The sequence below is a fragment of the Thamnophis elegans genome, chromosome 7 (genome assembly GCF_009769535.1).
Source record: "Thamnophis elegans isolate rThaEle1 chromosome 7, rThaEle1.pri, whole genome shotgun sequence".
In the NCBI taxonomy this organism is placed as follows: Eukaryota; Metazoa; Chordata; class Lepidosauria; order Squamata; family Colubridae; genus Thamnophis; species Thamnophis elegans.
The window spans coordinates 21,687,022-21,702,362 of record NC_045547.1 but is presented as its reverse complement, the minus strand read 5'-3'; the positions used below and the strand labels follow the sequence as shown (position 1 = coordinate 21,702,362).

The 15,341-nt window shown below is 41.9% G+C and overlaps 1 protein-coding gene across 1 annotated transcript in view; it reads left to right on the top strand.

Annotated features, from left to right (window-relative positions):
* The window catches only part of TMEM178B (transmembrane protein 178B), a 342,999-nt gene that overhangs the window by 63,821 nt on the left and 263,837 nt on the right, over positions 1-15,341 (top strand). Inside the window, 1 exon segment of the mRNA XM_032222156.1 lies at positions 4,240-4,353. Coding sequence (XP_032078047.1) covers positions 4,240-4,353 — 114 coding nt within the window.

Here is a 15,341-nt window from a genome sequence, read left to right as displayed (position 1 = left end):
ATGCAAGGAAAGCAAACAATGAACATCTCTGGTAACTTGGGAAGTTGTGAACCCGCCTATGGAGTAGTAACCAGTAATTTAGTAGCAAAATCCTTGACTCATCCACTGATATTTCTGCTGCGTTCATGCCAAAGTGCTGTTTTAGGACCTAACAGTTCTCTAAAGCTCATTGGATAAAGAGAAATGGTGACAAATGAAATCACGATGAATCAAATATCACATGCCAAGATCATTTACAGAATCCTGTTCAGGTGATGTACCTTGAAGGGATGCGGTGGCTCAGTGGCTAAGATGCTGAGCTTGTCGATCGGAAAGGTCGGCAGTTTGGCAGTTCGAATCCCTAGCGCCGCGTAATGGAGTGAGCTCCCGTTATTAGTCCCAGCTTCTGCCAACCTAGCAACTCGAAAGCATGTAAAAATGCAAGTATTAAAATAAGAACCACCTTTGGTGGGAAGGTAACAGCATTCCGTGTGCCTTTGGCATTTAGTCATGGCAGCTACATGACCATGGAGACGTCTTCGGAAAGCGCTGGTCCTTTGGCTTTGAAACGGAGATGAGCACCGCCCCCTAAAGTCAGAAATGACAAGCACATATGTGCGAGGGGAACCTTTACCTTTTACCTTGGTACCAGTGTACATTCATCAGATGTCATGTCTAACCTGATTTTAATAGATTCTTTAATTTTAAAAGGAAATCTGGCATGCTGCCAAAGTATTCAGCATTGATTGCATGTCTCCACCAAATTACTGAAATTAAGTTTAAGTTTAAATTATCATTATATTTGCTGTGGATGTTTTAATTCTGCATTTCTCATTGAACTGTGGATGTTTTAAATGTTTGTTTGTAAACCACTGAAACTTTTGGCACATTGAGCTGTATTTAAGAGCAATAAACAAGCAAATAAAAACATTTTGCCAAAAAAATTGCCCTAGATCTCATATTGTCCCTATGAATATTCTTACCTAGGAAATAAAAACGATGGGTGACTATAAGCCAGTGTTTTGTTTGAAAGTGTGCCCAGTGATTGTATCTGTGTAGCAGAATTACAGAGGATCATAAAATAACAGTGAAGAGGTACAGAAAAACACTTTGCTGAGTTGCTAGTGGCTATTTGGATTTCTACAGTCCAAATATGGTAAGCCTACCAATTGTAGCAGGGGATGCGATGGCTCAGTGACTAAGATACTGAGCTTGTCAATCAGAAAGGTCAGCAGTTCGGTGGTTCAAATCCCTAGCGCCGCGTAATGGAGTGAGCTCCCGTTACTTGTCCCAGCTTCTGCCAACCTAGCAGTTCGAAAGCATGTAAAAAAGGCAAGTAGAAAAATAGGAACCACCTTTGGTGGGAAGGTAACAGCATTCTGTGCACCTTCGGTGTTTAGTCATGCCGACCATATGACCATGGAGACATCTTCGGACAGAGCTGGCTCTTCAGTTTTAAAACAGAGTGTTGCTCCCTAGAGCAGTGGTTCTCAACCTGTGGGTCGGAACTCCTTTGGGGGTCGAACGACCCTTTCACAGGGGTCGCCTAAGACCATCGGAAAACACATATTTTCGATGGTCTTAGGAACTGAGACACCAATTTTATGGTTGGGGTCACCGCAACATGAGGAACTGTATTAAAGGGTCGCAGCATTGGGAAGGTGGAGGACCACTGCCCTAGAGTCAGGAATGACCTTTTACCTTTTACCAATTGCACAAGAGCAGGGTGTCAAACTCAATTTCGTTGAGGGACGCATCAGGGTTGTGTTTGACCTCGGGGGGACAGGTTTGTGTGGCAGGGGGTGGGCATGGCCGGGGTGGGCAGGGCCAACTTGATATCACTGGTAGTGGAGGGCATATGTGATGGCCTGGGTTTTCGGCTACGGTGGCCTCCTGCAGCTCTCTGCCAGTGAAAACGGAGCTGGCAGAGGCACTGCGGGCCGGTCCTTCACTGTTTCCAGGCCCATGGGCCTTGAATTTGACACCCCTGTACTAGAGAGAGAAATGGGAAAAGTGGGTATGTTGGGGTAATAAAATGTGTCTTGAAAATGGGGTTGGATTGGGATAATTTGCTTTCTTATTAAGGGATGGGCTATATCTGGGCTGAAAGGAACCAGTATTTTTTTTTACCCCTTTGTTGCTACCTAGTTAAATCATCCATGGTTTGGTAGTTCAGATATGGTGGTAATATTTCATGACTTGCAATGCTTGCTGTGGCAAAGATTTTATGAAAACACTACCCTGTCTCACATGACAGCTGTGGGAAGGATCTCATTGCGAGTTTCAAAATTCAGATTGTAGCTGGTGGCCTTTGAGTTCTCCAGTAATAATTGGCTTCTATTCTACACTGGTAAGGTTGAAAGTACAATTCAGATGTGGGTCTTTTAGAGAAATTGCTGGCAATCTAGAATATAGTTAGAGAGAAAAAAAAACTAATGAGATCTGGTAACCAAATCTCAAATCCCCACAGGGAAAGCTAGAAATATGTTTACCCTGGACAGAAGAAGATTAAGGAGAAATAGCAGTTGAATAGATTTCTGCTCCAGAAACAAGGACTAAAATTCCAGGAGCGAAAAGTGGAAGGAAGCAGTCTATAGCTTAAAGGGCAGCTTGGGATTCATTAGCAAAAACTACTGTTCCTCAGCCCTGTCTGTGCAACATGAGGAAATAATGAAAATCTATTTAGGGATGTAATCCGATTAGGTAGCATTTATTTATTAATCATAAGGATGATTTTGATTTGTGTATAAATGGATCTAGGAATTTACTTTTTTTTATTTACTTAAGGATTCACTTCATTTGCCTATGGTTAAAAATTATATTACTAAGGCAAGAAGCTCCTTTTTCATGACATCAAAATGCTTCTGCCTAAACCGTGTATCTTATTTTGCCTCACAGTAGCGCTGTATCTGTCAAGCTTTATTCTACATTTATCTACCTTGTCCTTTCATTAGCATCAGAACCTTTGTGTGTCTTCTGTGGTTTGGGGAGCACCACATCTAGTCTGTTTAATAGATCTAGACTAGACTAGACTAGACTAGACTAGACTAGACTAGACTAGACTAGACTAGAATAGGATTCTTTATTGGCCAAGTGTGATTGGACACACAAGGAATTTGTCTTTGGTACATATACTCTCAGTGTACATAAAAAGACAAGATACATTTGTCAAGAATCATAAGGTACAACACTTAACGATAGCCATAGCATACAAATAAGCAACCAGGAAACAATCAATATCAATATAAATTGTAAGGATACAAGCCACACAGTTACAGTCATGCAGTTGTAAGTGGGAGGAGGAGGGTGATAGGAATGACAAGAAGACTAATAGTAATAGTAATGCAGCAATAGTAATGATGATTGGGATGATGTCATCTATTCAGTCATTTCCAACTCTTGGTGATTCTAAGGGCCAGATCTTTCCACATCTTCCAATCTTGGACTACTTCTTTGAGTTTTTCTATGTCCTGGCTGGTGTAGCTTTGATGGTGTCAAGGTCAAGGGTCATGGGTGGGTTGCTCCTGGTTCGGCCTGGTTCGACCGAGCCGCTAGTGGCATTTAGGCTGGGTCGCAGAACTGGCAGCGACCCAGGCTGGCCACATCCCTGAAGCGGTTCCCTGGTTCCCTGGTTTAGTAGTGCGCACACGTGTGCAGTTCACTGTAAATTGTTCTGCGCATGCATGAAGAACAATTTACATTGAAATGTACACACACACATGTAATGCACATGACGTGAACTGGTAGTAAAACCAGCAGCAACCCACCTCTGTCAAGGGTATATATTCCTCCTTAATGGTGATGACAGTGTTGCCAGTGAAATTCCCTTATGATATTTACTTGAGGAACGATCTTGTATGGAGGTCCTAGCAGGGCTATAGTATATTTTTCTATGAAGAAGAGTATATCCTTCTAACTGGAATAGCCATCCTCATTCACTGACCTGCAACTTTAGGAAGGGACACAGATAAAACAGTAAGAAGGGAAGAGGACACCCACCTTGCTAGCGGAATCAACTGAATCAACTCTAGCAATCAATGGAGTGACAGCTTGGGAATTTAATGAAAATATGAGGCTGTAAAAGACTGTGTAGTGAAAGACAGAATATTCAGATACATCTCTTGCCCATTTTGTACCTAAGTAAATTGTTTACAACATCCGTAATGATGCTTCATACTGATCTGATGTAACACTTCATTTAACAAAATAGTATTATTGTGGCATCATTCATGTTAAGTTTCCCATTTCTTATCTTTGCAGGCGCCATTGACCAATGTTCCTACATCAAGTACCACTACTCCTCAGCAACCATTCCTAAGAATCTAACCTACAACATTACCAAGACCATCCGTCAAGATGAATGGCATGCTTTACGTAAGTTTCTCACTTCTGTTCTTCTCCTCCCAGTATGGAACGTTGATTTTAAATTGTGCAGATTGCAAAAATATGGGGAAAAAACCCTACATTTTCTATTACTCTGAACGGCTCTGCTGATTTTGTGCCTGTGCTAGAAACATTGCAACCAAGTATAACTATATGTCCAGTCTTGTGGAGTTACAAGTGTCATGACACACATACTTCTGGTTCTATAAAACCTTTAGCTTGTTCACTGTTTTTGTATTTGTGATGGTATGGTAAATTCTACAACCAAACTCCTCTCTTAGTGCATGAGAGGAAACCTTCAGAGTTAGCTATGCAACCTTCAGTTTGCTGAAGCTGCCATGGGCAAAAGCATTTTTACCATGGAGACATGATCTTCTAAATAGTCTGATCTGTACATAGAGCACATGTGACTGGCCCTTTGATGTCTTGTTGCACAGCAGAAATTATAGAGTTGTGTGGATTGAAGAAATCATTTAATCTTTCTTCCCCTTTTCTTTTTCTGAAACATACTGGAGAAAGTTTTCAGTCAGAATTTGTCTTTGGGTATGATTGCCCTTGTCTAGGCAGGTTTATAATTGACCTCAAGAGTCAGATCATCATCCTTGTTTCTCTAGCTTGCACTCATGAAGTTCTTTCTTCTTTCACCTGAAACCTTGCCCCACCCTCAAGCCAGCTTTTTCCTTCTTTTTTGCCGTGGGCAGTGCAAAGAAGACTACCAGGACTCTGGCTGATCTTCACTATAAGCAGTGGAGACTATAATTGATAGGGAATCAGTTTCCTTGAGGCAGATGGCTGACACTGGACATGTGGGAAAAGTTTGGTGGAGAAAAAGAAACAAAGAAAGGAAAGTGGATATTCAGGGCAAGATACCCATTGGCTCATATCTCTATGGTGACAAAGCTGTAATAGTTCTTTCTCATTATTTTTATGCATAATGGTAGATTTCTTTGGTCTTGAAACAGAAACTTTCCGAAGAGGGTTACTGGTAATGGTTTCTTAATTAAATTTGGATGATGTCAAGGAACACCAAATGGCCTTGGATGAGCAGAAAGTCACAGGGAAAGATAAACACATATAAACTAGAACAGTGTTTCTCAACCTTGGCAACTTGAAGATGTCTGAACTTCAACTCCAAGAATTCCCCAGCCAGCGAATGCTGGCTGGGGAATTCTGGGAGTTGAAGTCCGGACATCTTCAAGTTGCCAAGGTTGAGAAACACTGAACTAGAAGAAAGTTTACAGCAGCCTTCCCCAAGCTGGATAATCTCCAAGTGTGTGGACTTCAGCTGCCAAAATTTTCAGCTGGCTGGGGAATCTTGGGAGTTGACTTCCCGATATAAGGAAGGTACTCAGGCTAGAGAAAATTGACCTACTGTTGTTGAGGAAATGAATATAACATATATTTTCCTCTGCTGATCTTTTTTTTTAAAGGAAGAGACTAAAATGTAGGGATGGTTTTCATATTTTCTTTTTCTTGTGCAGGATCCTGCTTTTCATTGAACATATGAATGGTTTTCAGATGAAACCCCTTAACTGAGAAATTGGGTATGGAGAAAGGCTCCAATTACATTTTGGGGAGTCTGAAAATTCATGCTGAAAGACCTCAAAGGTTATTTTTACAGCAAAGCTAATTTTATTCCTCTGTTACGCTTCCCATTCTAAGCAGGGTTCTAGCTCAAATTTGGGACAATTTGGGATTGCTGGACATTAGTCCCCCTGCCACTCTTTGCCTTGGATTAAGCAGTGGACCAAGTTGTGTAAGACTGGGCTACATGTTTTACAACCCACCTGTGGTCCCTCTTGTTTCATAAAATAAATGGTGACATCTCCTAAAGCTTAGTCTGAATTACCCTTTTGGAAGATTTGCTTCTAGATGGAAATCATTCATCTTACATCTACTTTGTAGCTTGTTCTTTTCTCCAATAAATAGTTGACAACACACTTGGGTTCTTTTTTGTGTGTGTAGAGACTGTGGGTGCTAAATGCAATTATCCCCAAGTGTTTTTGTTATATTAGGGTAGAGTATAGGTAGTCTTCAACTTATAACAGTTCATTTAATGATCCTTCAAACTTACAACAGTACTGAAAGAAGTGGCGTATGACTCTTTTTCCACACTTAATGACCGTTCCAGCATCCCCATGGTCATGTGATTTACATTTGGCAGTTGGACAATGGGTTCATATTTATGATGGTTGAAATGTCCTGGGGTCATGTGATCACCATTCCAACCTTCTGACCAGCAAAGTCAATGGGGAAGCCAGTTTCACTTAACAACTGCAGGGATTCACTTAAGAAGTGTGGCAAGAAAAGTTGTAAAATGGGGCAAAACTCACCTAATAAATTTTTCACTTAGCAACATAAATTTTGGGTTCAATTGTGGTCATAAGTTGAGGATTACCTGTATTTTTGTTCACAGAGAGAGAGAGAGAGAGAGAGAGAGAGAGCAGAGAGAGAGAGAGATTCTTTTAATTTAAATCACATTTTATGTGAGTTTGTGAACATCACACTCAATAGTTGAATTCTCATGACCCAGTTATACTTGTCTGTATGAATGGCTAGTTCTATGGCAGCCATTTTTAGCCCTTCCAGTCTCTAAAAAGGGGGGCTGGAAGGATGTGTCACTCCTTTCTCCCTCTGTGGGGTTCCCTAACCCTATTCCTTTTGGCTCACCCCCATGTTGCTACGGGGTGAAAAGCAGGGGTGGGCTTAAATTTTTTAGCAAGGGGTTCTCTGCCTGGTTGCTGTATGGGCATGACCATAGTGGGTGTGGCCTAGTTGGCCTCCTATACCAGGGTGAGGGAGCATTTTTGCCCTCCCCGGCTCCAGAGGCTTTCCTCGAGCCTCCAGGAGGCGAAAATGGCCTCCCCAGGTTTTGGAGGCCCTCTGGAGGCTGGGAACGGCCTCATTTCTGGCCTTCTCAAACTTCCAGTAGGCCTATTTTCCCCCTTCCTGAGCCTCCATATGCGCCCTGCACTTACATGTATCCAAAGTGGACCACTTGGGGATTCTGGGGAGGGAAGGGGCTGGGTGGGCAGATCCAGCTAGGAGTGGGATTTGGGGGTTCTCTGAACTGCACAGAATCTTAGCTAGAGATTCTCCCGAACCCCTACAAACCCCAGCAGCCCATCCCTGGTGAAAATCCCTCTAACTGACAATCCTAGAGGGGTCCTGTTTTCATCGGGATTCTTTAGGACTATTTCTCATTCGTGGGAATGAAGAGGATCTTCAAACTCCCAAATAAATTCTTGGTTTACACAATATGCAGAAGTTAATAACCCGAAGGGAGTTAGTTTAGGCCCACACCACCCATAACTACTGGGAGCTAAATTTGCCTCTCTTGGATTAGAGGTTGTTTGTGTGATTGGAGAATTGCAAAGCACACTCACCCCTCTATGTGACCTAGTGAAGTGTATGGAAACAGGACCAATTTCTCCTTTTTAAAAAGGTGGGCTTTCCTAGTCATGTTCTTGAATCATCATAAGAAGGCTCACCCTTTTCCCTTCATTTGTTAAAATGCACAAAGGAAGGGGCTGTATTGGGTCTAGACAGATGAATACTCCCTGCCAGTTACTTGTTTGATCTTCATGTGGAGTTGAACTCATGGAGCTTGAAGTTTTAATCCAGGGGTCTGCAATCTTAAACACTCAAAGAGCCATTTGGACCTGTTTCCCACAGGAAAGAAAACACCAGGAGCCACAAAACCTGGGTGGGTATGGCCAATTTGACATCACTTACTCCCACCCAGTCACATAACCCCCCCAGCCATGCCTATCCAGGTTTTGTGGCTCCCGGTGTTTTCTATGGGAAATGGGTATCTATGTGTGTCTCTCTCTTTCTCCCTCTCTCTCTTTCTCCCTCTCTCTCTTTCTCCCTCTCTTTCTCTCTCTCTGTCTCTCATCTGTCTGTTTGTCTGTCTCTCTCTCTCTCTCTCTGACCTCTCTCAGGCCAGGCAAGGAATGAATGGAAAGGGAGGGTGAGGGGCGTGGCCAGCCAGTGGTGTGTTCAGCCAACAGGGAGCCACAGCAGGGGGATGAAAGAGCTGCATGAGGCTCCGGAGCCATGGGTTGCCAACACCCGTTCTAGTCCATCCCTTTTACAAGGGCAGGAAGCCTCATACCATCCCATGTATGCATAAGGGCTTCCCATGGTACAGAGATTTTCTGTGCATATATCAATATACCTCTTGGGTAAAGAAGATGAGAAGATATTTTCATCCGTGTCAGTTTACTACATGTTTGTTTATAATTCACTTCCATCCCTTTTCCACATGGATCTATGCCTTCCGTATTTTAATACACATTACATTAAAAAATAATGCACACTTTACCCCATATAATACATTTCAGTACGTTTTATCCAAAGAAACAAATATCCTTGTGTGCAACTTTATGCAAACATTGTTTATAACTTGAGCCAAGATCTGAGTCACAACATTTAGAGAGATGTTAAAATGAAAGGTTAATTATATTCCTACCCATGAATTAGTCTAGGAAGTGCAAATTAAACTGGTTTGCTTGAAAAATGCTTGCTGGTTGAAATTCTAGAGTATCCCTAGTCTAGGGCCATTCCACATTCCAAATTTACCATAAAGCACATGGGTGCAATGATGTATCCCTACCATACATAAAAATGCTGTCTTAAAACATTGTATTAATCCCTGGCAGCTTGTGTTGAGTATTGGTCAAGGGAGGTGAATGAGGAATTCCTTCTAATATTTACTCTGAATTCTATTGCAGGTAGTCCTTGACTTACAACCGTGCATTTAGTGACTATTTGAAGTTACCGTGGCACTGAAAAACAGTGAATAATGACTGATTTTCGCACTTACAACCATTGGAGCATCTTCATAGTCATGTGATCCAGATTTGAGGGTTTGGTGACTGGCATGTATTTATGAATTTATTTATTCCTGGGATCATGTGATCACCTTTTGTAACCTTCCCAGCTGGCTGCCAACAAGCATAGTTGACGGGGTAGCCGGATTTGCTTAATGACTGCATGGTTCACTTAACTGCAGTGCTTTGGGGAACAACTGTGGCAAAAAATAGCAATAGCAATAGCACTTAGACTTATATACCGCTTCATAGTGGTTCACAGTGCCCTCTCTAAGCGGTTTACAGAGTCAGCCTATTGCCCCCAACAATCGGGGAGCAATACCGACCTTGGAAGGATGGAAGGCTGAGTCAACCTTGAGCCTGGTGAGAATCGAACTGCCAAATTGCAGTCAGCTGGCAGTCAGAAGGAGTAGCCTGCAGTACTGCATTTTAAGCATTGCGCCACTGTGGCTCAGATCGTATAATCAGACAAAAAGTCACTTAACAACTGCTTTGCTTAGCAATGGAAATTTTGAGCAGAATGGCAGTTGTAAGTCGAGGACTACCGGTGTTTGAAGTATGGCTTGACACAGGAAAGTCATGAGTTTCGCTGCCAGTGTAAGAAAAAGGCAAAAGACAAATATAAATTGATTTGGGAGTATATGTACTTTGGGTTGATAGTTGACTACAGGGATAATTGTTAAGCATAGAAAGGAGTTAATTGTATATAAGTGATAATGTAAATAAAACATTTAATGAGATTATGCATAATTGCGGATGTAATTTCATTTCATATTTTGCATTGCAAATCGAGTTCCTCACCAAACAGTTCACAAATAGGGTTGATGCACATCATTGATTTACTGTTTGCATTTCATTTGTTCCGGATTCTTTCAGCTAGATCACCTTGAAAATAAGCAAAGTTAAAATGCATCTAAAACTTTAGTTATGTAAAAGCTGAAACAGTGCCGGTTTTCTAACACTTCAGTACATTGAAAAACTGTGATAAAGTAACTTTGCTCCTTTCCAGTACTTTAAAGTGTTGCACCAGTGTCATTTTTTTCTTAGTGCCTGGATGGTCTTTTACTCTGGCTGCAGATTCTATGTTATCTTGCTTTGCTAGTGTGTAACCTAAGCCTATGCAGGTTTATTAAATTCTAAATTCCATTGAATTCTATAAGGCTTGTTCCCAAGTAGGCATGGTTAGAATTTCAGGGATGAATTGTGGCCTTGAACAAATGCTTGGTGTTCAGTAGAATTTATTCCTTGTGAGCAAGCATAGATTGCTATCTTATCATCATCCTGTTTTAACGAACCCATAATCCCTTGCAGGGTGGAATCTGGGCAACTGAATGGTGCTGGGTGTTTACTGGCCGGATGCCCTACCTGTCACCAATGCAGAGTTTATTTTTCAGCAGATATATTCTCAGTGTGCCAGAGAGAAAAACATAAGGTGCTGCCTAGGATTGAACTCACAGAGCTCCTGATTGTGAGGCGAGAGTTAGGCCACCACACCACTCTTAGATTGCTATCCTATGATGAAACATATTTGGGATTTTGCTTCATGGTTTTTTCATTTTGAGGACCAGAAATGGAATGAGTGAAATCTTGTTTCTGGTAATGAAATATGTTGCTTGTTTTATCTATCAGTATAAATGTATTTATAAATCTGGGCACTTAGGCCTTGTTTGAGTTTCTGTAAAATTGTTGATATTATTGGTGCCATTAATTGTTTTTTTTGTTTCACTATCGGGCGTTATCAGCAACTGATTGTCAAGAACTGAGTAGGTTTGGAGCAGCATATTGTGATAGATGCATGCTTGTAGCCTTTGGCCAAAGTCATCCTTCCCCCAACTGTATGTCTCTTAAATTTGTTGGCCTAAAGCGTCTGCCATTCCTTGTCATTATTGGGAAAAGTAACTGGTACCTAGATGCGAAGCAAATTCAAACAGTAGAGCGCAATTTGAAAAAAAGTTGCTAGGGGATGGTATGCCAATCCATCTAAGCCATATACAATTCTATTACTTTTAAACTCTTTCGACATGTGGAAGGATCTCAATTCATAATTTCTCCATGCCAGAACAGCTTATCTTGGAAACTGAGGTATTGCAAAGAAATCCCACAGGTTGTCCCAAAGGTGCTTTTTCAAGAGGCAACTGGACTTGCTTGTTTTTCTTTGAAGTTGTTTCGCTTCTCATCCAAGAAGCTTCTTCAGCTCTGGGCTTGGATGAGAAGTGAAACATCTTCAAAGAAAAAACAGAAAGTCCAGTTGCTTCTTGAAAAAGCACCTTTGAGACAACCAGGACCTGGATGACTGAGAATCTCCATAGGTTGACAGTTTCCCATTATCCTAGAGCAACGTTAGTGAAACCTTTTGGCACCAAGTGCCAAAATGGGAGTGTGTACATGCTGAAAACAAGAAGAGCAAGTGGCTGGTGTGCATGCACATGCCGGAAATCTAAATATCATCTCCATGGTGTGCACATGCGCACCGCACAGGTTCTTTGACCTTCTTGGTCTTCCTGTTTCTGGCATACATGCATGTGTGAAGACCAGCTGGGCAGTGCGCCTGCGCTTTCCGGAAACCAAAAGAGCAGCCTCCCAGTACGCATGCATGCACCGGGAAGATGATCTACCGGTTTCTGGCATGCACTGGCCAGCTGGTCTTCCGGTTTCTGGCATGCATGCATACATGAAGACCAGCTGGCCAGTGTGCATGCATGCACCAGAAACCAGAAAATCATATTCCCGGTATATGCATGTCCACTGGGAAGATGATCTTCCAGTTTCCAGTGCTCCTGTGTAGGTGAAGACCAGCTGGCTGGTGCTGGAAACTGGAAGAGCAATGGGCAACAGCTCGTGTGCCTGGAGAGATGGCTCTGCGTGCCACTTCCAGCACGTGTGTGATAGGTTTGCCATCATGGTCCTAGGGCTTTGGGAAGGAGATCCAAGTTTGGGTTAGGAAATTTTTCATGCCATTTCCTAGCTGGTTTTCTCCACTTTTGTTGGGCTACAATTCCCAGCATTCTTCAGTTAGGATATCGATTATGACTTTCTTCAGAACATCTAGGGATGTTGGAGAAAGACCTTGACAACTTTAAAGATCTTTATAGCTACCAGTTTGGTGGAAAATGTTGAAACGTATGTTAATTTCACTTTGGCCGAGAGATCAGAGCCATGGGTATCCATGGGAAGAGCATGTTATGATATCATAATGTGAATTATACTTACTTACTTAGTTATACTTTATTTATTTGGCCAAGTTGGTTAGACATAAGGAATTTGACATGAGCCGAGGTGGCGCAGTGGTTAAATGCAGCACTGCAGGCTACTGCTAGATCAGCAGTTCAGCGGTTCAAATCTCACCGGCTCAGGGTTGACTCAGCCTTCCATCCTTCTGAGGTGGGTAAAATGAGGACCCAGATTGTTGGGGGCAATATGCTGACTCTCTGTAAACCGCTTAGAGAGGGCTGAAAGCCCTATGAAGCGGTATATAAGTCTACTGCTATTGCTATTGCTATTATTGTCTCCAGTACAGAAACACTCAGTGAACTTGCCAAACGACAGAATATAATAAAACAATACTAAAGAATACATCTGATAATCGGGGGAAAGTAAAAAATAATAAAGGAGATAAATAATAATGCAGCCAGGTTAAAAAAACGTACCCATAAGTATGTACACTTATATAACTTGTAGCAGTTCTATGACAACAACTGAATTTGTGTGATTTGTGTGATTGTGCCACGATGCATGAAGAGTTAGATTCCTGCGTCAGAGCTTCTCTTCATCACAATCCTTATTGTGCCTATAGCAAGTGTGAGAAATTGTTTCAGCCAGAGTTAGGAAGAGATGAATTGTTCCTATCATTTTTATACTTACAAGGGGTCAGTAAGGGCTTGAGAGAAGGAAGTTGGTTTCTTCAGTATGAACATTTTTCCTAGCCACATGAAGACGGAAGCACTTTGAGCAGTGGTGGATTGTGCTCACCGGTTCGGTGAGCACGCCCTTTGCGTGCTTCGTGCGCATACGCAGTGCTGAAAATGGACCATTTAGAAATTCAGCTGCTTACCTTCTAAGTCAGCAACGGTAAGTAAAACACTGGGGGGGGGGGGCGGAATCAGCTGTGCTCTGTGATTGAGATGAGCTAGAAAATAGGAAATAAAGGACAGGATAGAGTGGGGGCTGGTGCGCAGGGCCAGCTGATCGTTGGAGCTGTCCGTTCGCTCAAACTGGTCCGAACTGGCTGAATACCACCTCTGACTTTGAGGATGGGGAGAGATTTACATAAGTTTTTTTAAACAGCCAGCCAGCTCAAAATCTGCAAATATAAATGAGCTCCCTTTTTTCTATTTTTAATTAGAGGGTTCCTAATATAGTAACTTCCAAGTGTAACAAAGGGGAGTTTTGGCTAATAATCCTTGAAAAGTGAACTGTGGTTAATATGTACAGACAATGTGAGAATTTTTCCCCCTCATCAAGCTACAACACTATCTACTCACCTATGGGTCAGCAAAAAACTATACTGGTGTGAAATTTGCTGTCCTTGTGGCTGACCCGTTGTGCAAAGCAAATCATAACAGAAGCTGTAAGAAAAGAAGATGGTGCAAAATGACTTCCTTGCCTTGTTGTATATGAGGTTTTGTGGTTCACCACACCCATTGTAGGCAGCCATTTTGGTTTAGTGGTTAGGGCAGCAAGCTAAAAAAGGTGGAGACAATGGCTTCTAGTCTTGCCTTGGCAAACCGCTTCCAAAAATCTTGCCAAGAAAACTGCAGGGATTAATCCAGGTAATTGCTAGGAGTTAACACTGACTTAAAGGCATGCAAGGAAACTAATCAAGGAGAGAAGCAACCTAGAACTAAGGAGGAATTTCCTGAAAAAATTAATCAGTGGAACAGGCTTGCCTCCAGAAGTTGTGAATGCCCCAACACTGGAAGTCTTTAAGAAGATGTTGGACAGCCATTTGTCTGAAACGATATAGGGTCTCCTACCTGAGCAGAGGGTTGGATTAGAAGACCTCCAAGGTCCCTTCTAACTCTGTTATTGTATTAAGTGTGCATAAATAAATCCATCTACCAACCCACCCATTATATCAACCATTGTAGGAGAGTGCCCACGAGAACCTGTTGCTTTTTCATTGTAAGTATTTCTACCCTTTTTCCTGATGAAACTCCAACACCATGTTGAACGATCCTAGAAGTACATTTGTGGCTATTAGTTTGTCTTGGCAGCCTGTCTTAAGACAAGGATAGCAGTAGATTGCTCGGTCTTATTTTCTCTCCCAGGAATTTAAATGACTCCCTAACTGGACATCATAATGCACTGGGAATGGAGAAGGGAAATGACTGATATATTGGTTAATAAGCAATCATATTTTAGCAAATGCAGTTGCTGGGAAATTCAGCAAGATAAGTGTATCCTGAGGGTTGGTTTATAAGGATGGGGGCAGCTTTATGTCTTTAGGATTTAACTAAGTTTCCAAGCAAATTACTTCATTGATTCCTAAGAAAAGTAATCTGCAATTTGTGCTAAGTTGTTAATGGGGGGAGCAGGTCCCAGTTGTGTTGAAAAGGTCTGCAATATTGACAGGTCCTGCCTTTTCTCTGCCCCTTTTCTTCTGTGCCCAATCAGAGGCCATATGCTCGGCTTGTAACAGTCTTTTTTTGTGTTGCAGTCAGTTGTTTATGGCAGGAAGAAAATATTCTGAACTCTGAAAAATGAAATGGAAAGAAGGGGATGAGATAGAAATGTAAAGGGAACTTCAAAAGGAATGCAGCTAGTTCTTGCCTTATGCCCATAAAATTAAGATCATAAGTCATGATGGTTACAAAGCAGATCATCACATGATTTTATGACCTCTTTTACAGCGGTCATTAGGAGAATGCCAGAGTCCTTAAGTAAACCCATTGTTTGCTATGGGGGATTTTTGCCAGAAGTCAGCAGAAAATACCGGGTTTTGGCAAAAATGTCATAAATCATGATTACCTATCTGTGGGGCACTGCAAACATCCATAAATTTGGGCCAGTTGCTGAGTGCTCAAAATGTGGCTGAATCAGCTTTGTAAATAGGTTTTGGGAGGGTTTGTCATAACTTTGAGCAGTTGCTAAGTGACCGTTCATAAGTCAAGGATGATCTGGATATTCCATATGTGCTCATTTAAG